Source organism: Pelodiscus sinensis, chromosome 2, assembly GCF_049634645.1.
Source record: "Pelodiscus sinensis isolate JC-2024 chromosome 2, ASM4963464v1, whole genome shotgun sequence".
NCBI classification, from domain to species: domain Eukaryota; kingdom Metazoa; phylum Chordata; order Testudines; family Trionychidae; genus Pelodiscus; species Pelodiscus sinensis.
Genome location: NC_134712.1, coordinates 243,786,720 through 243,814,657, shown reverse-complemented (window position 1 = coordinate 243,814,657; position 27,938 = coordinate 243,786,720). Strand labels below are relative to the sequence as shown.

Sequence of the window (27,938 nt, the reverse complement as noted above, 5' to 3'; positions counted from 1 at the left end):
TATATCGCTCAGAGGTCTGGATTTTTCACACCTGTGAGCAATGTAGTTATACCAATATACATTCAAAATGCAGACCTGTTTTTCAATTAACCTAGCTTTGTAATCCAGGCTGTGAAAAATTCACCAAGTCCTGCCATAGACTAGGGATCATAGAATCATAGAACTGGAAGAGACCTCAGAAGGTCATCAAGTCCAGCCCCCTGCTCTAGGCAGGACCAATTCCAACTAAATCAACCCAGCCAGGGATTTGTCAAGCTGAGACTTAAACACCTCTAGGGATGGAGACTCCACTACTTCCCTAGGTAACCCATTCCAGTGCTTCACCACCCTCCTAGTGAAATAGTTTTTCCTAATATCCAACCTGGACCTCTCCCACCACAACTTGAGACCATTGCTCCTTGTTCTGCCATCTGTCACTACTGAGAACAGCCTCTCTCCATCCTCTTTGGAACCTCCCTTCAGGAAGTTGAAGGCTGCTATCAAATCCCCCCTCACTCTTCGCTTCTGCAGACTAAACAGACCCAACTCCCTCAGCCTCTCCTCATAAGTCATGTGCTCCAGCCCCCTAATCATTTTGGTTGCCCTCCGCTGGACCCTCTCCAATGCGTCCACATCCTTTTTGTAGTGGGGGGCCCAGAACTGGATACAATACTCCAGATGCGGCCTCACCAAAGCCGAATAAAGGGGAAAGATGACATCTCTGGCTCTGTGGCAATGCTCCTCTTAATGCAACCTAATATGCCATTAGCCTTCTTGGCTACAAGGGCACACTGTTGACTCATATCTAGCTTCTCATCCACTGTAACCCCCAGGTCCTTTTCTGCAGAACTACTACTTAACCGGTTGGTCCCCAGCTTGTAACTATGCTTGGGATTCTTCCGTCCCAAGTGCAGGACTCTACACTTGTCCTTGCTGAACCTCATCAGATTTCTTGTGGCCCAATCCTCCAATTTGTCTAAGTCATTCTGTACCCTATCTCTGCCCTTAAGCGTATCTACCTCTCTCCCCAGCTTAGTGTCATCCGCAAACTTGCTGAGGGTGCAATCCATCCCCTCATCCAGATCATTAATAAAGATATTGAACAAAACCGGTCCTAGAACCGAACCTTGGGGCACTCTGCTAGAAACCGACAGCCATCCTGACATTGAGCCGTTGATCACTACCCGCTGGGCCCGGCCTTCTAGCCATCTTTCTATCCATCTTACCGTCTATTTATCCAATCCACAATCCCTTAACTTGCTGGCAAGAATATTGTGGGAGACCGTATCAAAAGCCTTGCTAAAGTCAAGGTATATAACATCCACTGACTTCCCCATGTCCACCGAGCCAGTTACCTCATCATAGAAGCTAATCAGATTGGTCAGGCATGACTTGCCCTTTGTGAATCCATGCTGACTATTCCTAATCACTTTCCTCTCATCCAAGTGCCTCAATATGGATTCCTTAAGGATCCCTTCCATGATTTTTCCAGGAACCGAGGTAAGACTGACCGGCCTATAGTTCCCTGGATCATCCTTCTTCCCTTTTTTGAAGATGGGCACTACTAGGGATGTATATATTGTTTAAAAATATAACTGTTTTAAGCAATAAATTTATATTCTTTAACCAGTTAAAGGAAGAGGAGCTTTGTTTCCCTGATGTGGACTCTGCAGACAGTTTGTGTCACTCCAGCAGACACTTCTCCTTCACCAATCAGTGCACCATTTGCCTCTGTATTCAAATACATTCCAGAGGCATAGGGGAAGACTGGGGTCTACTTTATCCCCCAACAGGGCCTGCAGCCCTACTTGCTCACCCAGCCTAAACATGCTCCCCCTTCCTAGTGGGAATATCAACTCTGCCCCTTTAAGAGGCAGCTTGATTCCTAGTGATCTCTCATAATGACAGCCCCTTCCTGGTTGCCATAGTCACCTCTTACCAACATCCTAAAAAGACATCTCTGTGGCAGGAGAACTAGTTCAAGAGCACAGGGGGTTAAAAGGATGATTTAATGGTAAGTCTAATACTTATAGTTTAATGTTAATATTTTACATCCTACTGTAAACAACACTAGAGGAATTCTTCCATCAACCTAGCTACTGCCCTTCAAGAGGTGGATTTACTACTATGAAATGCAAATCTTTTCTGAAATTGTAGGAATTGTCTATAGTTGTGCCGCTGTAGTGCTTGCAGTATAGACACTGTTGTATAGCTTCCGTCAGCACTAGCGATGTTAAAAATCAGTTATTTTAACAAGCTTGTAACTGCTTGAATTTTTAGCCATTTCATGGTTACTCAGCTATCATCAGGAGTGGGGGCTGCTGATCCCACTACTGGGAAGCTGCCTGCCACCTTGCACTGCTGCCTCTGTCTGGGGCTGCTGTCACACCATGCTGCTGCCTCTGATACAGGCAAAGCAGCACAAGTTGGCAGGCAGGAGCTGGGCCTCAAGGGGAGCCGGTTTTTAAATTGACTTCCCACATGATCAGGCTCCCACCTGATGCCCTGCACCGCTGCCTCTAATATAGAGGCAGCAATACTGCATGGCAGGTGGCTCCCATGAGTGCTCTGCATTTAAAACTCAGACTGGCAGGTTGGGACTCAGCCCGATGCAGAGCATGCAGAGCATGCAGGAAGGAGGGTGGTTGTTCCAGTTAACTGGGACTGTTAACTGATAAACATCACTTATTGGTTACCAGGGTAACCACTAACATCCCTAGTAGACATTCAGGGTTGGGCTGAGACCCTTACTTCCAGCTTCTAAACATGGACCCTCTACTATGAAATCCAGAGAGTTCAACAACACTCTCAGTAGAGTACTTTGACCCTTTCAAGCCCCTATCCTTCACAGCAATCTGAATCAATATCCACCTCAACACCAGAATCTATTCAAAGACCTGACAACAAACCAAGCAAGATGCCAGTCACATTTCTTTAGTCCTTCCCGCTCATGCATGTCCCAAACAGAAATAAAATACCACCAAAAAAAGCCTAGAATGAACCAATGGAAAAGATTCAAGTCAAGGGGAAAGGAGAAAAATAATCATGATCTCCTCCACGCAAGCAGTGATGAATATTCATTAGAAGCCCTCCTAAAACAGACTTTACTGTTCAAACAATTTCATTTCAGCACACGTAATATTGTGTAAGCAGTTGAACAATATTCACTTAGGCTATGTCTACACTTGCACCCTAGTTCGAACTAGGGATTCAAATGCAGGCATTCGAAATAGTCAATGAAGCAGGGATTTAAATATGGCGAGATCATGCTAATGAAGCGTGGGATATTTAAATCCTCGCTTCATTGACTATTTCGAATGCCTGCATTTGCATCCCTAGTCCGAACTAGAGTGCAAGTGCGAACATACCCTTAGAGAAGAACAAGCTCTTCTTCTTCTAGTGCTTGTTCATGTGCATGCCAATCAGATATGTGCATGCGCACAGTTGCTGGAAGATTTTTCTCCTAGCAATTAGCTGGAGGGTTGACATAGGCACCCCCTGGAGTTGCACCTCCCTGTCGACCCATCACCCCTTCAGATCCTTCTTACTGCTTGTGACAGCTAGCTGCAATTTCCCTGTGCTCTTGTTTCAACAAATGCAGCATCAGTCTATTTACATTTCTCTTGTGTTTAGTATTAATTAGTAGTTTGCAGTGAATAGTTTAGAGTTAGATTATGTTTCCTTGGGGGAGGGGATTACCCCTCTCACATGGTCTTCCTGCCAGGGTAGGGGTGGTCAACCAGTTAGAGATGAAGAGCCAAAATAGCTATGGATAGAGTGCGAAGAGCCACGTATTATATATTTAGATTAGATAGATAGATAGATAGATAGATAGATAGATAGATAGATAGATAGATAGATAGATAGATAGATAGATAGATAGATAGATAGATAGATAGATAGATAGATAGATAGATAGATAGATAGATAGATAGATAGATAGATAGATAGAAAATGTAGTGATAAAATAATATTACACGACATTTCAGACAAAAACCGATAAAAGTCTCTAGTTACTTAAAAAATGCATGGCCAGTCCATAGATCTTCAGATAACTTGACAAGGAACAATCAAATTAAACAACAAGCCTTTAAAAATATAGTAATTCATCTCACACTAAATAAAGCATCCCCACCATGTATTTTAAATTTAACACTACTGCCCTATTATGTCCTGTGAGTTTTCTTTTTAAATTAACTGAACTGAGAAGTAAGGGTATGTGTACACTACCACCCTAGTTCGAACTACCGTTACTCCTCGGAATAGGAAGCCTAGTCCAAACTACCTAGTCCATGCCGCGTGTAGCCGCGCAGCACGGAGTCCGCACTAGAGGACATTTAAAAATGGCGGCGCCCGGTGAGATGCAAATGAAACCTGGGAAATTCAAATCCCGGGCTTCATTTGCAACTCCGGTTGCCTACATTACCACCCTAGTTCGAACTAGGGTGGTAGTGTAGACATACCCTAAATTAGCACAATTTGAAGTGTCTGTTTCACTCTAGCTTGTTGATCTCTGGTATGGTTTCCACTTTTTTTAAGTATGAAGATTATGGTTTTTCTATAGTTCTAAAAATTCAGGAGTGCAAATATGAGAGGTTCAAAAACAATAAGAGAGAGACTCGTATCTCAGAATAATTGCTTCAGCCTGGAAAACAATAGCCTTTGAATTTTCTTTAAAGAAACAAGGACTAAACCATGTACATGCTGATTCTTTTTTTGCTCTGGAATTTAACTATGACATCTATGTTGGCTGCCTTATTCTGCATCCATGAAGACTTTGAGTTTAAGGTGCTTCAGCCCCTCCTCCCCCCCACTCTAACCCAAGGCCCCACCCCTCCCCCAGAGCCAGGCAACCACAGCCCCCTGCTCTAACCAATCCTTGTCCTCACCCCCAGAGCCAGGCACCCCCAGACCTCTGCTCTAACCCAATGCTCTCCCCCAGAGCCAAGAACCCCAGCCCCCACCCAACCCAATGCCTGAGGCCTAGAGTCACCACCACACACTTCTCCCTCCAGGCACTTGGGCATGTGAGCAGAGAGGCTGGCCATGAGCAGGCGCTGGGGCGCGTGTACAGAGCGGCCAGCTCTGAGCAGTCCGGGCACACGACTCAGAACTAGCAAGAGCCGTATTTCTTTAAGCAAAGAGCCGCATGCGGCTCGAGGGTCACAGGTTGGCCACCCTTGTTCCAGGGCATTCCTGGGTCTCTAGGCTTCAAAGTCTGTGAAATCTGTGGCAAGTGCATGCCCACTTCTTGCTTGAAGTTCTTAGGAGACAGCCATCAGAAAAATCATTGTGCCATCTGTTCACTGAGATTGGTGAGCCCATGAGCTGGGATGTGGATGGATACTTGGGACTGGTTGGGCAGGGAGACCAGGAGACTGGATGGATGGCGAGGACAGGCTAGAATTTGATGCACAAGGAGACTGGGTGTGAGGGACGCAAAGGGAGGAGAGCCCAAGATGATTTGCGTGATAGTAGTCAGTGAAAGAAATGGGGGGAGGGGAGGAATCTAAGCCAGTTGGCTAGGAAGTGAGAATACTGAGATCCAACAAGGGGAGATGGTAGACATGAAGTGACACTAGGACTGGATGGACAACTAGACAGGGACAGCATCTCTGGAAAGGTGAGGAAGAGGGGAAAAGCCTAGGCTGTGTGCATCAGGAGGAAGACACAGATCAGATGAGGAATGGGGTGTGGAGCAGGGATGTGAACAAGTGGTCAACTGATGATTAACTGAAAAGCTTAGTTGACTATTCACATTTTCCCCCCACTTGTTGCCTCTGATACAGAGGCAACAAGATAGGGGGAAACAGGAGCCAGTTCCCCCCCCCATACCAGCTCCATGGTGCCACCTGGCCCCCCTCCCGCCAATGGACAGGGGCTGATACAGAGACAGCAGCACAGGGTAGCAGGGGGCTACCTGGGGTGGGGCCAGACTGCACTAGCTACTGACTCCTGCTCCCAGTCCGCAAAGGGAGCCAGTTTAAAAACCAGCTACCCATGCAGACCAGCTCAGACTGCCACTCCTCTGTGGGATACTGGAGCAGCCTCTGTCTGCAGGGAGCTTGGACACCCCATGGACAAGGGTGCTGGCACCACGGATACGGAGGCAGAAGGGGAGGGGGAAGAGGGAAGAATGCATGTAATTGATAGAATTAACCAATAAGGCAAGGCTTATCGGTTAATTGCGTAGTCGTCAACATGTTGGCATCCCTATTTAGGTCTTTAAAAAAGAATATAGTAATCAAGTTTGCAGATGACACTAGACTAGCAGGGGTTACCAATACTTTAGAAGATAGAGTTAAAATTCAGAGGGAACTAGAAAGACTGGAAAACTGGGCTAAGGACACAAAATGAAATTCAAGATGACAAACATAGGGTGCTACACATAAGGAAGAAAAAACTCAAATGCACAAATACAGAATGGAGGCTAACTGGTTTGGCAGTAGCAGTGCTAAAAAGAATCTGAGAGTTGTGGTGGATCACAACTTCAACATGAGTCAGCAATGTGATCCTGTTGCAAAAGCAGCAAATACAATTTAGGTTACCTCTTCTAATGCATGGCATGCATGTCACAGGAGGTGATAGTATCACTCTATTCAGTGATGAGGAGGCCTGCGCAGGAGTACTGTGTCCAGTTTTGGTGACCAAGGTATTGAAAGGATGCAGAAAAATTAGAAAGGATCTGGAGGTGATCAAACTATGCATTTCAGCACTCTGATGGTCCACACAGAAAATGACAATCTGTTATTACTATCAATTACTCTGATAGTTCAAGTGGCAGAAGACTATAAGAACATAAGAATAGCCATACTGAATCAGACCAAAGGTCCACCTGGCCCAATACTTCAGACAGTGTCCAATACCAGGTGCCCCAGGAGGAATGAACAGAACAGGTAATTATCACGTGTTGCCCATTCCTAGCTTCTGACAACAGAAGCTAGAGATACCATCTCTACCCATCTTAGTTAACAGCTACTGATGGACCTATCCTCCATGAATTTATCTCGTTCTTTTTTTAACTCTTATGGTTTTGGTCTTCACAACATTCTCATACAAGGAGTTCCACAGATTGACTCTGTGTTGTGTGAAAAAATACTTCCTTTTACTTGTTTTTAAACCTGCTACCTATTAATTTCATTTGGTGACCCCTCATTCTTGTGTTATAAAGGAGTAAATAACACTTCCTTATCTATTTTTTTCCCACAAAAATCAAGATTGTATAGACCTTTATTATATCCCCTCTTAGTCATCTCTTTTCCAAGCTGAAAAGAGAGTCTCTCTCACTCACACTCCCTCAGAATGTTTGTGCTCTAATAACTTGGACACTATAAGAGCTACTGAAACCAAATTTTGCATGGGATAACTTTTCCTCCAGGAGAAGGTTTTAAGGTACTTTTGGACCCTATCAGGGTCCCACCCTGCCCCCTGCAGCACCTGCAGCCCCGGGTGCGAACTGGGGCACCCCTCCCATGTGTAGCCTCCTGGGACTCACCCCCTTCCACACACGAGGTTACATAACTGACCATCCTCCCCCCTCCCCCGCCGGCATGCAGGGCCCCCACCCCCATGCGCACAACAGCCTGGGCATCCACCCTGCCCTCCGCAGCACCTGCAGCCCCGGTTGTGAGCTAGGGCGCCCCTCCCGCGTGTAACCTCCCTTCCACCCAGGGTCGCTCCCCAACTGCCACCCCCTGCTCCGGAAACCAAAGCCAAAACCGGCCAGCCTTTCTGTTCAGCTCGCTGGGCTTATCCGAGCGGAAGGAATCCATGCGCCTGCTGCAGCACAGGGTGGAAGGGCCGGGTTAAACCCTCGATGCATTACACTGCTGTGAAGCCAGCTGGCTGCTGTTCATACTGCGAGTGGGGCTCTTCTGTGTCTGGTTCCAGCCATCAGGGTTAGATGTGAGCACTGAGCTTTGGCTTGCCACGGCAGGGCAGGTGGATCCCTGAGCCAACCTTGCAAAGAGAAGTCCCCTTGCTACTGGCCGCATGACTGTGTACTGTTCTCCTGGGGGCTGGCTGCTCGGTCCTGCGGGGAGGAGGATCCTGCTGCTCTCAGAGGGTCAGGTGTGGGCCAGGAGCATCAGTCCCCAGGGTCTGTGGCTCTGGGGGTCCCCTGGCTCAGGGTCCCCTCCTTTCCTAAATTTTGTTCCTCTGGTTTCCCGAGCAACGCCGGGTAAGTCCAGCTAGTGAGTGAGTGAGTGAGTGAGTGTGTGTGTGTGTGTGTGGGGGTGTGTGGGTGTGCGCGCGCGTGCATGCGCACATTCTATATTTCTCATTTTCTTGGGGCCCAGCTTCAGAATCCGAGGTCTAACTTGTAGTAATGCTGAACACTTAACAGCTACATCGAAAGTATGTGGGAACTATGCTTTACACAAAAAAAAGATGCAATATAACATTAAGTGCTCTAAAAAATCAAGTCCTAGTCATCTCAAACTGGGCACTTAATATGAGTAAATATTTTTCACCTTAATCTCTTTGGGCCTAGTCTGCTGTCTGTAAAATGGCATTAATAAAAATAACACTTCATTTCACAAAAATGTAGTGAATATAAATTTGTATTCTATATTTCTGAGGAACTCCGAGACTGCTATGATGTGCACCATAGAAAAGCCCATGAGGAAATTAATAATTGAGTCTTTAGAACAGGGTTTGAATAGTGTACAGTAAATAAGGCTTATTCCTACACACAGATCATGCAATTGAAGACTATCATAACTAAGAATAAGATTATGTCACAGAGCTCATGGATTCTGTGACTTTCAGAAACCTCCATGACCATGTCCACTTCAACTCCAGCCCTGCTACCTCAGGGCTATCAGCTGGTAGTGGGTTCTCCAGCTCCTAGCCGCCATCAAAACAGATGCTGAACCCCTGCTCCCCACACCATATCATCTTCCCCACTCGGGCTTTTGTCATCTTTATCAGCCCTCCTGTCCTTCCTCCTCCTCTCCCGCCTCCTCTTATTTTTACTAAACATTACAGACAGATCATGGGCGTCCATGAATTTTCGTTTACTGCCCAGGACCTGTCTGTAATATTTACTAAAAATAGCCATGACAAAATCTTTGCCTTAATTATAATACACCTGCAAAAGGGGGCCAAATTAAGCCTGTGCAGGCAACCTTAATTCTAGCATTTCCCAATTTCTGTGTGAATGACTTGGCAAACATAACAATGTTCTTTTTAAGCACAATTTTTGGTGTGTAACATTAAATACAGCTTACCTCCAGCTGTCTGAAGATTTAATTTCTCTTGCCAGTCCCTGTGGAAGGCTATTCTGTCTAGATAATCTAATTTCTATGCCACTTCACAATTTCTTTCTTTGTTCCTTTCTCCACTGAGAGCTATAAGGAGTTTTGTAATGTCCTGCCTTTGAAGACCAAAAAGATAAAGAACTCTGCTGCTGTTTAATCAGGCACTTATTTTCTCTGTACTCAATACTACATATACAACTGATTCAATAACTAACCACATCTTCCCTGTGAAGTAAAGCAGTATCTCAATGTGCCCTTTTCAATTTCTCTTTCTTTATCCTTTTATAGTATTGCTAGTACGGAATTTACAATGGTATCAACGGTGTGCCTGCACTCAGAAGGGACCCAGGCACCCAGACCTTGGCCCTTCCCTTCCCCCACCTATGCTGCACACCTCATGGTCCCATCCCTGCTCAGTCTCTTTCCCCCTCAAAGGTCCCGCCTGCCACTTGTCCTCTCTGCCTCCTCCCCTCCTCATTCCTCTCCGCTCCTGCCCCCTCCATGAGAGCAGCAAGTTTGGGACCTCAGGACGAAGAGGTAGAGTGGGGGCATGGCCACAGGACAGAGCATGGGAGTTGCCTCTGGGAGAAGAGTCTAAGCAGGGGTGGAACTTTGAGGTGAAGTGTAGGTGAAGCAGGGGTTAAGGCCATGGTCCAGGTGCTTGGACCCACAAAAGATTAATCCAGCCCTGAGTATTGCTAATACTGCAAACAAATACTGGGGAGGTTAGCAGCACTGCTTCTGTCACTGCCATTGCTCCATCCTTGCTTGATATTACTTCTTACCCCTCTCTACAAGGAGTCAATTACCCACTCCACAGACCCCTCCACTCCCTTTTCAGCCTACTTGTGCTCAGGATGATATCCAACGCCATTTTTAATGTTGGTATATCCAGCACACTATTTTCTTAGCCTTACTCTTAAATCTATTACCAAAACTTTCTCCATTTCTTATTCATAATTAGTAGTTCACCCTCGCCTGGACTTGCATACACACATGCATACACGTAAACAAACTTTCTGCTATGAACTTCCATTCAGGTTACAATCTTGGCTCTATTCTCCAGCGTCACCTTCAGAGACATTCAAGTTAGTCTCAAAGGTAGGAAAGATCAGAGAAAAGGACAAAAAAATAAAGCTTTTGATATCAGCTGCATAAACGTAATACTGATATTTCCTATTTACACTGTAGCTTCTTTTCTCCTAAATGCTTCAAAGCTCAAATTCATTAGTTTGGGTGAAGTGCTTTGTCACATATCTCTTCTCAACATAGCAAGAGACCTCAAGAAGAGTCACTGTGGCTTAACCACCATGTAAAAGAAGCAGCGAGGGACAAAAAGGTATCTTTTAAGAAGTGGAAGTCCAATCCTAGTAAGATAAATAGAAAGGAACATAAATACTGTCAAATCAAGTGTAAAAATGTAATAAGAAAAGCAAAAAAAAAAAAAAAAAAGATTTTGAGGAACAGCTAGCCAAAAACTCAAAAAGAAATAACAAAATGTTTTTTAAGTACATTAGAAGCAGGAAGCCTGCTAAAAAACCTGTGGGTCCTCTAGCTGATCGAGCTATAAAAGGAGCAATCAAGGACGATAAAGCCATTGCAGAGAAACTAAATGATTTCTTTGCTTCAGTCTTCACGGCTGAGGACGTTGGGGAGATTCACAAATCTGCACCATTCTTTGTGGGTGATGAATCTGAGGAACTGTCCCGGATTGAAGTGTCATTAGAGAAGGATTTGGAACAAATAGAAAAACAATGTTAACAAATCTCCGGAACCGGATGGCATTCATCCAAGGGTTCTAAAAGAACTCAAATGGAAAATTGCTGAACTATTATCTGTGGTTTGTAACCTATCCTTTAAATCGGCTTCCATACCTAATGACTGGAAGGTAGCTAACGTGACACCAATATTTAAAAAGCGCTCTAGAGGCAATCCTGGCAATTACAGATCGGTAAGTCTAACTTCAGTACCGGGCAAATTAGTCGAAACAACAGTAAAGAATAAAATTGTGAAGCATGTAGAAGAACATAATTTGTTGGACAAAAGTCAACATGGTTTCTGTAAAGAGAAATCCTGTCTTACTAATCTATTAGAGTTCATTGAAGGGGTTAACAAACATGCGGACAAGGGGGATCCAGTAGATATAGTAAACTTAGATTTTCAGAAAGCCTTTGACAAGGTCCCTCACCAAAGGCTCTTGTATAAATTACATGGCCATGGGATAAGAGGGAAGGTCCTTTCTTGGATTGAGAACTGGTTAAAAGACAGGAAAAAAAGGGTAGGAATAAATGGTAAATTTTCAGAATGGAGAAGGGTAACTAGTGGTGTCCCCCAAGGGTCAGTCCTGGGACCAATCCTTTTCAACTTATTCATAAATGATCTGGAGAAAGGGAGCAGTGAGGTGGTAAAGTTTGCAGATGATACCAAACTGTTTAGGATAGTCAAGACAGAAGCACACTGTGAGGGACTCCAAGAAGATCTCACCAAACTGAATGATTGGGCAACAAAATGGCAAATGAAATTTAATGTGGATAAGTGTAAAGTAATGCATATCGGGAAAAATAACCCCAACTATTCATACAGCATGATGGGGGCAAATTTGGCTACGACAAATCAGGAAAGAGATCTTGGAGCTATCGTGGACAGTTCTCTGAAAACTTCCACACAGCGTGCAGCGGCGGTCAAAAAGGCAAATAGGATGCTAGGAATTATTAAGAAAGGGATAGAAAATAAGACCCAGAATATCTTATTGCCCCTGTATAAAACTATGGTACGCCCACATCTTGAATACTGTGTATTGATGTGGTCTCCTCACTTCAAAAGAAGATATTTTGGCCTTGGAAAGGGTTCAGAAAAGGGCAACTAAAATGATTAGGGGTTTGGAACGGGTCCCATATGAAGAGAGGTTAAAGCAACTGGGACTTTTCAGTTTAGAAAAGAGGAGACTGAGGGGGGATATGATAAAGGTATATAAAATCATGAGTGGTGTGGAGAGGGCCGATAAAGAAAAGTTATTTATTAGTTCCCTAAATAGAAGAACTAGAGGACACCAAATGAAATTAATGGGTAGCAAGTTTAAAACTAATAAAAAAGTTCTTCTTCACACAGCGTGTAGTCAACCTGTGGAACTCTTTGCCAGAGGAGGCTGTGAAGGCTAGGACTATAAGAGTTTAAAGAGAAGCTAGATGTTTCATGGAGATTAGGTCCATAAAAAGCTATTTGCCAGGGGATAAAATGGTGTCCTTGGCCTCTGTTTGTCAGAGGCTGGAGAGGGATGGCAGGAGACAAATTGCTTGATCATTGTCTTCGGTCCACCCTCTCTGGGGCACCTGGTGCTGGCCACTGTTGGCAGACAGGCTACTGGGCTAGATGGACCTTTGGTCTGACCCAGTACGGCCGTTCTTATGTTGTTATATTTCTTACACTACTCTCGCTCTCCTGAAATCCAGACTTAACCTTTACTCTGAAAGTCAGAAATCCTGAAGGCATCCATCACCCCAGATTTTCTATTCTCACTTCAGCTTGTCGGCAAATCTGAATCTCCCACCTGCAGAACAATACCAATGTTTTGACATTGCTATGACATTGCCCTCATTGCTATTTTTTCATGCTCTGATCAATTTTTGCCTTGTCTTTTGCAATAATCTCTTTCGTGATTTCCCTAAAACCTCAAAATTGCTAAGTTTCCGGGGTGGGGGTGGGGGATAAATATTTCCTAGGATAAACAAAAAATATTATCTGGCTAGAGCAGGGCTACTCAACACATGGTCAGTGTGGGCCGCACGAGGCCTGCGGCCCATTTGTTTGTGGCCCGTGGTGCAGTTTTGGTTTACGCAGGGCTCAACATGTGGCCCATGGGTGGGAGCCAAAACAAAAAAGTAGTCAATATAACGGTCTTCTGTTGAAATGCGTTTTAGTAGTTAAATTCCTGGACTATCATTGCTCATTAAAAGTGCTGTCATATGGGTGGAAATCAGGTAAATATTGCATTTTATTAATATCAGAACTGAATAAAATGGGGCCTGTGCATTGTGTAGTCTTGCCTTAATCTTTGTACTCATGCCCATCAGTGTGAAAGAAGCTATTTGCATATTCAGTATATTAGCATCTATATGCAACCTCACTTAAGTCGCTGCCCTTGGCATTTGTTGTGAGTATCATTGTAGCCCCTGGGACTTCCAAAATTGAGTAGCCCTGGGACAGAGCTTTAAAATCCTCCTGTTTTCCAAATGACTATGGATTCAAAATCCACCCTACCCCTCTTATTTTAAATCTTTCTGATCGCCTAAATCTTGGCATGTTTTCTCTCTCTCTCCAGACCTGTATACTACAGAAAACTGGGGGTCAATCATTTTTCTAGTCTGCTTCAGCTATCTGGAGTTCTTTCTAACTGAAAGGAGTATAGCCACTCAAAAGCTATTCCCCTAATCCTGCTGGGGTAGATGTGTCACCACCCCTCATGGGTAAAGATATAGACGACAGATCGAAAACACAGCAATTGCTCTTTAGTTCTGCATGTGTTTTAGATGGGTGCAGGATTAGATTGAGAAACAAAAATAAACTGAAACGTGATGTTAAGTCTACTGTCAGAAGGAGACCACTCAACATTGCCATCAATGTAATGTCTATACTACATTCAGGTCTAAAACCAAACTCTTTGGGATCAAGGAAACCTGCAGACCCCAGATACTTGCCTTGTCAACGCCTCTAATAAATGTCCTCCCTAAAAATATCTGAGAAAGGGAAGTAACTAGACCATTTATCAGTAGCATGAGGTGGTTTCTTGAGCAAGGATAAACAATCTCTACATACACACACACTTTCATTTTATTGATATAATCAGTGTAGCTACCACAGATATTTCACGTTTAACAAAAGTCTGTGACCAAATAAAACCTGTAAAAGATATGTGAGGTAGGCAGTTAAGGCGTTTTATACCTGGGGGGCACAGGTTCAAACTCTGACAAGGTGGAAGTGAATTGATTTTGGTTATTTTTAATTCAAGTCTGTCTAAAATATTCATCCATAGCATAAAGTCTCCTAAAATGGACAGGAAAACGGCTCCAATAAACCAAGACCCACAACTGAGCCAATAGCTGTATTCAACGCTTGACTAAAGGAGTATTGCCAGAGTTCCATGATGTTGTTTCAGTGGTGCCTGCCCATGACAGACCCTGTTCTTGCCAGTATCATAGGATCATTACTTTCATTTACACAAGCAATTTACATGTTCCCAAAATTTATATATATTTTATTTCTCACTAGAAAGGCTTTACTAGTGGGTGTAGTGAATCTGCTTGTACACAAACCCCCAAACATTTACATTTAAATACTTAATATTTTGCAATCCAAAGTTTTCCTGTGTAAAGTGATAACTGAGGATGATGCTTAAGAAACAAGCTTTTCCACCCCCAGTTTCCCTGTAGGCTAATTAAACCATCAGTCTCAAATATAGCAGCTGTCAACAAGGTTGCTGCTAATGCTTCAAAGCATCCGCACTATCCCAAGCCTATTCTCCCAGCATTCTCTGCACCATCATTGAACACTTAGCACTTCCCCCACTATTGACTCAGCACCAATCTGCCTCGCTTACTAACCTGGTTTTGGCTTCAACACCAACAGAGGCAGTGGAACTTGCAGACTCCTCAGATACTGAGCGCTGAAGAACTGGTGTTAGCTGCTTGTTACTGTCCACTTCAGTTTGGGCATCCTCCTCTGCAGATTGTTCTTTGACTTCTGTTTGACAAGAAAGAAAACTGCTAAGATTCCATTTGTGTGTCTATAAACATCACTGTATTTACTTTTTCCCCTATGTTTTTAGATAGAGTTGTTACACAGACTAAACTATTAGAAAAGAAATACTGAAGTAGGGAAGTATCATTCCTCTTCATATATACCTTAAATGTAGTAAGAGCCACTGAGCCACAGTGAAGGTAGGTCCCAGACCTGATGGGTCCTGGACCACTGTGCCTCTGCATTTTAAATGTGGTAGGAGCCAGCCAGCAGAAGCGCAACTGTCTGGAATCCGATGTAGCTGGGACTGCTCAGTCCCAGCTCACTCAAGGTCCTGGGCTTACCCCTGCTGCACCTCTGCATTTTAAATGTAGTAAGAGCTGGGTGGCTTTTACTACATTTAAAATGCAGAGATGCAGTGGCCCAGGACCCAGCATGAGCTGGAACTGCTCAGGCCCAGCTCCCAGACAGCTGCGCCTCTGCCTCCCCTCCACAGCATGGAGATGGTGCTGGGAGGGAACTGGCTTTTAAGCTGGCTCCCCCCAGCACCAGCTCCTGCTCCCCCCTTGCTGCCTCTTTATCAGAGGCAGCAAGGTGAGGGAGGAGCGAGTAGTTGAGTAGTGACTCAACTACCTGATAAGCCTTGACTACTCCTTTATATCCCTAGCCAGGGTCAAGGCCCAGGCTGGGAGAGTGTGGAAAGAGGGAAGACTGAGCTGGGGTCAGGAGGAGGGAGGGAAGATCAAGCTTCTTCTGGGGCTAGGTCAGGAGGGGAGAATGTGAGCTTCTGTGTCCCCTCAAAAAGGATCAAATTTAAATTCCTGCACAGACTCCATAACAACCCTTAACACATGAAAATCTGTTATCAGACCCCATACAGTCTTCTTTTCTCAAGACTGTCTCAGTTTGTTTTTTTAAACTTTTCCTCATAGGTCAAGCTTTCTAAATCTTTTATCATTTTGCTCTCTCCTCTAGACTCTCCAGTCTGTCCTTATTTATCCTAAAAGTGTGGTGCCCAAGACTGAGCGAAGTACTCCAATTGAGGCCTCACCAGTGCCAAGTAGAGCAGGACAATTACCTCATATGTTTCCCATACAATGATCCTGTGAATACATCCCAAGATGATATTAACCTTTTTGCAGCTACCTCCTACTGTTGATGCATTAACTATCAACACCCTGTTCCTTTTCAGCACTATTTCTGCCTACCCACTTATTCCCAATTTTCTAGCTGTGCATTTGATTTCTCCTTCGCAAGTGAAGTACTTTGAACTGGTCTTTACTGAATTTATCTTGTTGCTCTCAGAACAATTCTTTAATAGACTTGTGATGATGTAATTAAAGATTGTCATTCTGCATGCACATAAACGGACAAAACTGAGGCTGCATGGCAACCAAATCTATGGCATTTCCTAACTTTCAAGTGCTTAACATTGGATCTTAAATAACTTTTTTTGATAATAAATCTTTATATGTATAATCTCCTAGTTATTCTTATAATATTTATTATTTTAGGGAAAGATAAAACGTTCTATTATGTACAATGGTAACATTCTTCTCCCCCCTTGAATCAGCATCTAAGTGGAACACTAACGCCATAAGTACAGACTTACTACGTGAGCTAAGGCGGGGTGAGCAATAATTTCTGATGGGGGGGGCACTCCAAGATTTTGGAAAGTGGTCGAGGGCTGCACTCTTCTACCATATTAATGGAGAAGGTGCAGGGTCTGAGAGGGAGGTTGGGTGAAGAAGGGAGCTTGGGGTAAGGGATTGGGGTGCAGGAGGGAGAGTGGGGTCTGGGAGGGAGTTTGGGTGAAGGAGGCAATTATGACCTGGGACACTGGACTGGGGTGCAGGGGTTTGAGTGGTCACCTAGGGCAGGAAAGGGTTGTGACCTGGGGTGCAGGAGTTTGGGATGTGACCTAGGGCAGGAGACTGGGGTGTCAGATCTGGGAGGAGATATGGGGGGCAGAAGGTTTGGGTATGTGGAGAAGGGGGGCAGGAGTGGTAGGCAGAGAGTTGGGGAAGGGAGAGGCTGAGGTGCTAGGTTAAGGCCAGGAGACTTACCTGGGTGATTCCCAGGCAGAAGCCCAGCATGTTTCTCAGGCAGGCAGCCTGCCCTGACCCCCCGCACAGGCTGCAGGACCGTGTGTGTGTGTGTGAATAACTACAAGCTGGAGGGGAGGGGGCATGGTTCTTCATGTGCTGCCTGTTATTCAACCAGGCAGCTCCCATTGGCCAGTTTCTGGTATGTGGGTGGGGCAAGGCAAGCAGGGAGTCTGCCAAGGGCACCCTGCAGTGTCCGAAAGCTGGAGTGGCTTGGTGAGCTGGATCTGGCCCACAAGCCATATTTTGCCCAAACCCGAGCTAAGGACTGACTACTTTAACAACACAAGATTACAGTAAATCCTCAAAGATATGAACACCAGAATTATGGATTAACAGGTCAACCAGACACCATGTGAAACCAATAAGGCAGCAGCAGAGCCTCCCCCCCTTCCCCCACTCTCTGCAAAAGCAAACACTGTACTATAGAGTACCTATATTGCATCTTAAAGGTAGGCACTAGGCTGCCTGTCCCATCCCCCCCACCTCCCTTACATGGGACAACCAGTTACATCTAGGAGGTGAAGACACTTCAGCTGACAGCCCAAGAGAGCCAGAGCAGGAACCGTGCTGGGATCAGAGCCACTTTCTCCCCTTCTCCAAGTGGGAAGGTGACACCTTGTTTTTACCCCTCCTCCAGCCAGGAGGGGGATTTTTTCCACTCACCCACCCACCCACCCACACCTCAGCCTGAAGGCAGACAAGCTTGCAAACTCAGTCTGATTCAGGGAAAGAGACCACCTGCAAGGAAGCTTTCTGTGCTGTTGAGGGAGCTCAGCTGCTGCTGGAGGCTGGCCTAAAGGATCAGCTGTCAGAGCTGGAGCTCAGAACTGTGACTTGTTCAGAGTTATGAACATTTCAGAGTTACAACCTCCATTCCTGAGATGTCTGTAATTTTTAGGTTCCGTTGCACTTTCCCTGAATAGGAGGATGGGGGCAAGGGTCCTTCTCTCTGCAAAAAAAAGATTTTTAACACTAGCTCTGCCAAATCCTAATGGATTTTCATAGGAAGAAGAAAAGATATTTCCCCTGCTGGCACAATGGTCCACTAATATCTTATTTGGGGTTTATGAGGATTACTGTAATTCAAATAAAAAAAACTGCAATGACCTTTTGCCTAGCATAAACAGAACCTATAGATTAAGTAGGAAGGCACATCACTGCTACCAATAGGATCTATATAAGGCTAATTGGGTCAAATTTAACAATTTTGCAAGTCAGGGAGGCAGTAGTCACTTCAAACATCTGATTTCACAGTTTAGTTGCTCATCATGCTTATTGTGTTCTCCTGATACACTTTTTATAGGACTTCAGATTGAAAAGAGATTTGGGGTTTTTCAAGATTATAACATTTTATTGGAAAGTTTTCATGTAGGAAGTTTTCCATTGCAAAATTGTTTTGACCTACTACATTGTTTAGAATTCTGCCCCTGCAGAGAGTTGCTTTTATTCCCACCCTCCACTGAAGAACAGACCAGTCACGCCTTACACAGTTAAGTTTTGACAGAATTAATCCTACACAATTTTTAGTTAATATGTTGCCAGCAACTCTGCTATAATGCTAGGTAACTTCCTATTTTTATATTTGTATTTCTCATTCATGTTTTTCACATGTGTTGTTTTTAAGTTATGCTGTGTTTCTTCCTCCTGGGTGTGCTCCTTACATGGAGAGACAGGTGTCTTGAGGGCATGGTTTAAGCCAACCAGGCTTTCTGGGGAATTTCTGCTGTCAAACCCAGTTCTCCCTGTCCTCCATGCCACATGTGGATGAGCGGGTCCTTCGGGGGCTGCACTGTGCATTAGGAATATAAGTGACTGGTTGACTAGTCAACTACCCGACGAGCAAACGTTTATCGGGTAGTTGAGTAGTGACTTGACTAGTCGCTCTCTCCCCCTCTTGCTGCCCCTATCGGGGGGGGGGGGAGGGAGGGAGGGAGGCAGGAGCTGGAGGGAGTCTGCTTAAAAGCCAGGGTCCTCCAGCACAGTCTCTGCAGGGGAACAGGGGAGGCAGAGGCATAGCAGAGGACCAGTCACAAGCCAGGAGTCAGCGGATTCCTGGCTCGCACCCAGTCCCAAACACTGCACCTCTGCTTTTTAAATTTCTTAAGAGCTGCAAGGTTCTTAATACAGTTAAAAAACAGAGGCACAGAAGGTGGGAGTGAGTGCGAGCCAGGAATCAGCTGTCCTGGCTGGTGTCTGGCCCCAGACACTGCACCTCTGCTTTTTCAATATATCAAGAACCTGGTGGCTCTTAATACATTTAAAAGGCAGAGCCACAGTGGGATGAGCTCCCAGGTGCTGCAGCTCTGCAGTTACCCCCCCTTATGAATGAATCATGTAGTCGAAGGAAATTCAATTTACTACTCGATTAGCTGATTAAATGCAATTTAAGATCCCTACTCTGCATGGAGAAGGAGGATATGAATGATAGCTGGAAAGCTACTAGCACCCCAGAGCTAGGGAACAATGCAAAGAGAAAAAAAAGCTATATTTTAAAACTTTACTTTTTACAATTTTTTAAAATGTAACATTGAAATACTCCATTATTATTGAATATAATTTAAGAATTTTTTTGTGGAGGATTTTCAATATTTTCAGTTGGAATATTTTAAACACAATTTTAAGAGCTTATTATTTATATTTACATGAGCCCTGAATTATGGCAGCTCTCAGGCCTAAATGCAGCCAGTACAGAGCAGGTGAACACAAATGGACATGTGATAAAGCCAATGTTCTGAGTTACCAGAACTGTCACCGAAAAGCAGACAGAAGTACTGGACAGATTGCACTAGAATTACTAATTGTTCTCTTGAACTGCAGTGATTAGAGATGTGAACAGCTAGTCGATGATCCGATAAGCAAATGCTTATCGGATCGACAGTAGTCAACTACTCACTCCCTCCACCCCCGTTGCTGCCTCTATAAGGAAGAGTCAGCAAGGGGGGGGAGGGTGCTTCAAAGCAGCAGAGCCACATGAAGCCTGGGGCCAGACCCTGAGCACCATGTGGTGCTGCCACTTTGAAACACCGTGTGCAGCCTGGGTTCAGCTGCAGACTCCCCTGCTGACTCCAGGCTCCATGTGGCACTGCCACTTTGAAATGCCGTGTGGAGCCTGATGCGGTCCTCCCTGCAGCGTTTCAAAGCAGCAGTGCTTCATGGAGCCTGGGGTCACCTGGGGCTCCATGAGGCACTGACACTTTGAAACACCATGGGGAGGATGGGGCCAGCGGGGGACTGCTTGAGTCCCCTGCTGGCCCCCTTGCTCCCGGCAGCACTTTCATCTTTGAAGTGTACCAACATCCATGGGGCAGGGGCAGAGGCAGCCTTATCGACTAAATGAATAGTCGATGTCCATTAATCTAAATTTAACATTCCTAGCAGTGATGCTATCCACACTGATTGCGATTGGTTGTGGCAAGACTCTGTTTAGAGAAAAGGCATGTTAGGCAGTTACAATAGTTAGTAATGCCCAATTGTTCTACCTATTTGACAGCTAAAGACGATGTAGGAGCAGTAACAACAAGGATTCCTGATGAACTCAAAGTGTGACTTCTGGTGAGCAATAATGCCATTTGCCTGTATGTCATGTATTACCACCAGATGACATTCACTTTTTCAACTCATGGAAAAAACAAAACAAAGTTTCCAACTATGCCCAGAGTTGACATGTTTTCTGTTGTGAGACACACATTGTAATAGATCGTATCCTTTCCTCATTGTAACCTTTCCTTCCAGGGACAAACTATGTTCTTGTAATATCTACAGCAATTTGTTGCATGGAGAGAAGTATTTAATACACAATTTCTCCTCCCTCCAGCACTGGAAATATATGACTTTCACTCACAATAATATACTATTGCCCTATTAATCTAGCACAGAGTATGAATGAATTAACTTCACGTGAAATGAGAAATAATTTCTCCATTAATGTGCACTTATACTTTTAAAGTATAACATACTGTATTAAAATATATTTTTGTATGTATCAAATAAATACAATGTGATTTAGCTAGGCAAGATAGCAAACCTTAGTATAAATTTCCCAACAGTCGTCATTTTCACATATTCAGTAATCACTTCAAACACACTAACAAATCTGTTATGGCCAGGCACTCAGATACCACGGAAGAGGCTCTGAGACGAAAGTCTGGAATATATACTTAACACATTTAAAACTGCCTTCACCAAAACAAGGACCTTTCACCAGAGAAGTAGGTTGCGTTATTCTATGGGCTACCCAAATACTCCAAGAGAAATAAATCCCTCTCCAAGTACAGTTTCCTAACTGCCCCCTTCCATCTCACACTGGAATCCATATGGCACATCAAACAATTACAATCCATGTTGAGTGGGGCCATATCCAGAAAGCAATTTTTGCTGAACCCTTTCTTCTGACCTTCAAACTACTCTTCCCCACCACCACCACCATCCCGCTTCTCTAACCACACCAGAAGCAAGCTCCCCATAGATTAGGACACACCAAGTCAAAGTGGAACCAGACTTTACCAGAACAGATGCAAAAACTGGAGACATATGTCCACAGCTAGGATGATCATCACTCCCCACAACACACCTTTCAAGACCTATGGGTGCTGCACATGCCTACCACAACACATGGCCCATGGGTGCTGCACATGCCTACCACAACACATGGTATAACTCATCCAGTGCAATCAATTCCTCAACAATTATGCGAATGAATTCAGACAATCCCTACACTCTCAAATGAATTCACAAGGGAAAATGATAAAAAACAAAAACATCCTATTCATCTGTGGGTGAACGTGTTCCACAAAATGATTGCTCTACACTAGGGATGTAAAATCCCATTTAATTGGTTAATTCATTAAACATATTGTTAACTGACTGAAGGGGGAGCAGGCAGGGGGAGGGGGAGGAACTGCCTCCCCACCACAGACAAAGGGTGCTCCGACCAGGCGGGACCAGCCTCTGCTTGCAGGCACCAGGGCCCACTGTGCACAGAGGAGCCTCAGCCAGTTTACCTAAAAAGTCAACCCCTTTGTCAAAGGAAGACATGCACACTGAATTCTGTTGTCCTTGATCCCACAATGGTTAGGAAATGTAGGGAGAGAAATTTTTGACACTGACCAAATATGTCTAATAAAGAAACACATCTATGGTATGAGACAGATTACAGTATGTGACACCAGAGACCAGACTTCATTTTTTCATGTTTTAATGCAGTGGTTCCCAATCTTTTTTACGCAGTGGACCAGCAAACCAATTCACAAACTTTTGGCAGACCGGTAACATTTTATATATTTGCATATTCATTATGGTAATTAATTTTAAGAGGTCATGTGTTATTTTACATTGCACCTGTAAGCACACAGTACATGTCTTTATAACAGATCAGAATGTGCAGACATCTATAACACTTAAAAAAATCTATTAGAAGAATCTTTTCCTTTTTTATATTGAGCCATTAATACCTATTTAAACTCCGTTTGAAATGTAATCATGCAAATGTCATGAGCTAGGCTTTCGTTCTGCCTGCATCCCAGAAGGAAACAAATTAGGGGACTTTGAGGTGTCTATCTCCCCACTCCAGTGCACTGGTCCTCACCCCTGGAGGGAGACATGCATAGCCAGGCCTCTGAGCCTGCATGCACCACACGTGAACCAGGCAGAGCAGCTCCAGCCTATCTAGTGCCCCTGGGGAAAGCAGGAGAAGCTGCAGGATGAGAAGCCAGGATGCTCCCATCCACCTCCAGGACTGGGGGATTCACATAGCGCAGGTGGGAAGGTCTCACATCTCTGCAGGGGGCCTCTGTCAGCAGCAAGGCCCCCCGGCAGTCCCTCCGCAGCTCTCCAGGCAATAGCTGGGTTCCCTCATGCCTTGGCCGTGCCACTGATCCATGCCGGGCAAAGGAGCTGAAGGAAGCACTCAGCCACAGGGGCAGAACCACAGCAGCCAATACTCCACAGAGCAGGTGAGCCACTGAGAGCAGGTCTCCTACTGGCTTCCCCCATCAGCCCTTGCACCCCGCTGAGCTGGTCAAAGGGGGGGAAGATGGCCAAAGGCCTGGCACCCCCAGCAGGCCATGGGAGAGACCAGCTCAGGAACCATAGGGCGGTGCATTCACATACAGGCCTGTCAAGGCAGAAGTGTGGCCTGGCAGAGCGCTGTGGCCCGGCAGCCAGCGGTTCGCAGACTACCACTGGACCACGGACTGGGAGTTGGGAAATAAGAATGTTGAGGACTAGTCGACTAGTTGCTCCCCTCCCCTTGCTGCCTCTATCAGACAGAGGCAGCAAAGGGTGGGAGAAAGTGGGGGTACTTCAAAGTGGCAGCATTTCAAAGGGGCAGCGCCACACAGCTGATCCCAGGCTCAGTGTGGCGCTGTGGTGGTTCAAAGCAGCAGCGTTGCGTGGAGCCTGGAGTCAGCTGGGAACTCCTTAGCTGACCCTGGGCTCCATACGGAACCCAGGATCAGCTGGGGAGTCCCAAGCTGACCCCGGCTCTGCACGGCATTTCAAAGCGGCACTGCCACATGGAGCCCAGGATGAGCGGGGGACTCTTAACTGCCTAGAGGGTCATGGCTTACACTCAACCACAATCAAGATAAGGACATGCTTTTACAAGTTCCAAAATTCAATGCACTAAACACAGCCTGGCCATGTTACCAATCCCAATCCTCAGGCCTGGGCAAACTTGGTTTTGGCCAGAGAGTGAGATTCAATTTCTTTGTTCCTCAGGACTCATTCAAAAGCCTCAAGATGTTTGGCTATACTGTGTCCAAGGGTAGTATAATGATTATAACTGTGAAAGTGATGTTCAACGGAAGCAAGACAGAACAAAGAGATGGACCCAATTTAAAAAGAAGAGCCACTAAAGAGAGCACCTCTACTATCTGGATTTCTTAGAAGTAGGGGATTTTACCCAATGAAGAAAATATTTTTGTTCCGACAACCAAAGAACCTAGGGGAGGAGCCTACAGCAGCCAAAAGGAAAAAATCTCAGAATTTTATATATCTCATTTTCATTGCACCTCACAGCAGCAGCAGACAAAAAGGAGAAAGTGGCTGCTGAGAAGTTCTTGTGCTAATCTAAATCCAAGTACCTCTTGTGGCCCCCTTTGAGTCCTTGTTCTGCTAATTTTGTTTATAATAGAAGAAAAGAGAAAAAGAACACTTTTCTTAATAGCTAGCTCCCTGGGCTCTGCCAGTTTTTCCATTGCCTGGAAGAAACATAACAACAATTGTGTAAAGCACATAATTCAGCATTTTTAAAAAACAGAAAAGTGATTGGATCTCTAATTGTACTCATTATTATATAAAGATATAAATACAAGGGAATGTTATGGGGCTATGCATATAATCTTGATGCATTCTTGTATGCAATTTGTGTGTAAAATTATATGCACATTATGCTCTGCTCTCAGTGATGAAAAATGGTAACTTCAATTATTTTAGGATTTTCAATGGTGCCCATCATTGTAGTTGATGCAAATTATGTCTGCATTGCAAACTCCTTATTGGACTTCATACATAAAAATCCAGACTCCACCAAAGTAAATGAGAATTTCTGAAATTGATTTAAAAAAGCTAGGATTATACCAAAGAAATTTTCTGCTGTTTTCCCTTCCCTGATCTGAAGGTCTGCTATTGAGAATTATTTTGTTTTCACTTTTGTTTTGCCCAATAAGTTGACACTGGTGGTACATATTTTCTTAGAGAATTAGGGTTTTGCAGAGAACCTTGATGCTGGTCAAATTTTAAATTGGTCTGATCTTCTCTGTAAAACTGTTCCACAGGTGACTCTCTCGATTTCTGAATGAGAACTATATCTCTCTGATTCTCATAGGCTTTGTCCAAGAAGGAAAGAGTGTAATTAGAAAAGCTCACATCATCAATAAGTCATCAACAAGAGTCTAGCAAAAAAAAAAGCAACAGGCCAAACAAATGTTATTGGGTACTATACCATGGTTACCAAAGATATAAAATAACGAGGGGCAAGTGATATCAGTTGACACAATAATCTAGGTTTAGTAAAGCATTTTCCCAAGTACCAAACCAGACGATTCCATGCAACATATAGAAATAGGGATTTATAGGGATTAAGAATTCTAGGTTCAGAGCAGAATGCTTTAGTGTAAATCACTAACAAGATGGTTTATTAGATGATGAGCTTTCGTAGGCCAGACCCACTTCCTCAGATCTGGGTCTGGCCCACGAAAGCTCATCATCTAATAAACCATCTTGTTAGTCTTTAAAGTGCTACATTGTCCTGCATTTTGCTTCAATTACCCCAGACTAACACGGCTACATTTCTATCATTAGTGTAAATCCTCATTGTTGGATTTATCTAGAAGGGTTTCCCAGTGGTAGAACTAAGTTTATTTCACGTATACAAATGTGATGGGGAAGAAAGGACAATTTGCATGGTCTCAACATCTACAGATGACACAAGGACAAGAAGGACTGTGGAATCTAAAGAAAAGGTGAGTAACTTTGAAAGTGTTGATAAGGAAAAACAATGATCGAAGGATCAGCATGCAGAATTCAATTTCAGGATACCTAAAAGGAGAACCAAGGCTAAAGGCAAACTACAATTTCGATGGAAATTTGCTTAAACTACTACAGGAAGGCAATAATCTACAAACAGGAGAATAGAAGCAGGAGCTCAGTATTAGAAATACACAAATAGAAAAGAAAATGACAAAAATGCAAAACAACAGAGGCTCCTCAGATGTATTTGTTTTGTTATTTATTGCTTTAGATTTATGCTGTTACCAAAAAGAGCACATTCCAGGCACCACGTAACAGTAACAATCTTTTAAACATCAATAGATTTCCCAAAATTCTCCAAAAATACAATACTCTGGCAAACAGCAATAAAATTGAGGAGCATTCTAACCCATCATTTCTTGATTCATCAGAAGATGGTGGAATCTCAAAAGTGATTCCCCATGTTATTTTTAGCTGGAAAAATGGAGAGGTCTGACAGATGCTAGAGTCAAGAGGGACTGGGACTCACTGAATCACAAAAGTAGGCTGGAGGTGGTGGTAAAAGGAGGTTCAGAAAGAAAGCAGTACTAGAGAGGACTCATCGAGGAGAAGGGGCTGTCAGGTGGGAGGAATTGGAAAAGGTTCAGAAAAGGGAAACAAAAATGATGAGGGGTTTGGAAAAGGTCCCATTTGAAGAGAAATTAAAAAGACTTGGATTTTTCAGCTTAGAAAAGAGGAGACTAAGGGGGGATATAACAGGGGTCTATATAATCATGACTGGTATGGAAAAAGTGAATAAGGAAAAGTTATTTATTTATTCCCACAACATAAGAACTAGGGGTCACCAAATGAAACTGGCCACTGTCAGCAGAAAGGGTACTGGGCTAGATGGACCTTTGGTCTGACCCAGTATGGCCGTTATAAAGCATACACAGACCATGAAGAGGGAGGGAAATGAGCGAAGGAAAACTGTGGCCAATAAAGAACAGGGATAAGGGACTGGACAGGCCAACAAATCCTGAAGAAAAGAGATGCAGTTCTGGGCTGAAAAGGCAGTGCTGAGAAGCCAGAAAGAGAAGCACCGCCAGTTGGTGAGAAAAGGTATTAGAGGAAAAGATATCTATTGCAAAGGTAACTAGACACTGCAGCAGTTTGTTGACGCAGTAAAAGCATGTAGCATCAACATATTTAAAGAGAAACTGGATTTCTCCTTAAATATGAGGCAGGAGGGTGGGGCAGCAGGCGGGAGCCAGTTTAAAAACCAGCTCCCACCTGCTGCCCCACACTGCTGCCTCTAGAGGCAGCAGCATGGGTTGGGAAGCAACTTCTGTTTGCAGGGAGTGCGGACCCCCAACAGACAGAGGCTGCTGCCATAGAGCAGCCTCCGTCCGCAGAGGCCTGGGCTTGCCATGGACAGAGGCTTTTCCATGGGGTGGCAAGAGGCTCCCCGGGAGTGGTGCTGGGAGCGCCCCCACCCCAAGGGACCATTGATTAATCGTATAACCACTAAGAATTGCTGTGGTTACACAATTAACTACATTAAACAATTTCTAACATCCCTACTCTGAATTCAATTGACACTTATAATACAAATAATACTACTCAAATATTAGAGTGTCTAGAGGCCTCAACCAAGATCAGGGCACAATTACATTTATATAGGATATAAACATATATCAAGAGACAGCCCAGGCCTCAAAGGGTTCATGTTATAAATAGACAAGAGAGAGAAGAACGCAGTTTAGAGGTACAGAGTAGTGGAGTGTGTTACTAAAGGTCACATTACATGTTTATATTTACACGAACTCATTCTGCATTCTCAAACTATTTATCAATAAGGATTATTGCTGAATACTTTAAAGCTCGCCCTGAAACCTACAGGCTGAGCACGAAGCCTCCTCAATACTTGGTAACTCTTAGCAAATGGGAAGCAAGATACCAGATGACACAGCTAAATCTCTTATCCACGTCCTCATAATTTCATGCCCTATCACAGCTTCCTGTTTTATGGCCTTGACAACTGTAACTTTGCTTTACCAAAGTCTATTAAAAATACTGCTACTAAGAGGACTCCTTATTCTGGCCATTCAAGTCCTTCCCTTGGCTTCCCCATAACATCTACATCATATACAAGAGTATTGTCTTTACCTTTAAGGTCCTTCACAACTTAACTTCACTCTCCCTAGCTGATCTAGTAACTCACTGAGATGTGGACACCCGCCTACACTCAGAGCATTCCCAGCCTTTCCTGCCCACCAGTCAGCTGCTCCCTTGAACACTGCTGTGCTTTCTTTCACTCTGTCCAACATGTACGGAAAAAGCTCCCCTAAAAAATCCATATTCTCTTCCTTCCTTCACATGCCTTTTTAAGGCTCATCTCTGTCATATT

General features: G+C 44.3%; 1 protein-coding gene and 1 long non-coding RNA gene across 14 annotated transcripts in view; one reads left to right on the top strand and one right to left on the bottom strand.

Moving 5' to 3' along the window:
- KMT2C (lysine methyltransferase 2C) overlaps positions 1-27,938 on the bottom strand; it is a 354,350-nt gene that overhangs the window by 246,698 nt on the left and 79,714 nt on the right. For all 13 annotated transcript variants that reach the window (XM_075922783.1, XM_075922788.1, XM_075922785.1 and 10 more), the window contains one exon: positions 14,837-14,975. In XM_075922783.1, coding sequence (XP_075778898.1) covers positions 14,837-14,975 — 139 coding nt within the window. The remainder of the gene's footprint in view (positions 1-14,836; positions 14,976-27,938) is intronic.
- On the top strand, positions 1,907-23,931 carry LOC142827397 (uncharacterized). Its single transcript, XR_012902123.1, has 3 exons — positions 1,907-1,993; positions 20,571-20,632; positions 23,798-23,931. It is a non-coding gene; the product is annotated as an uncharacterized LOC142827397 (long non-coding RNA).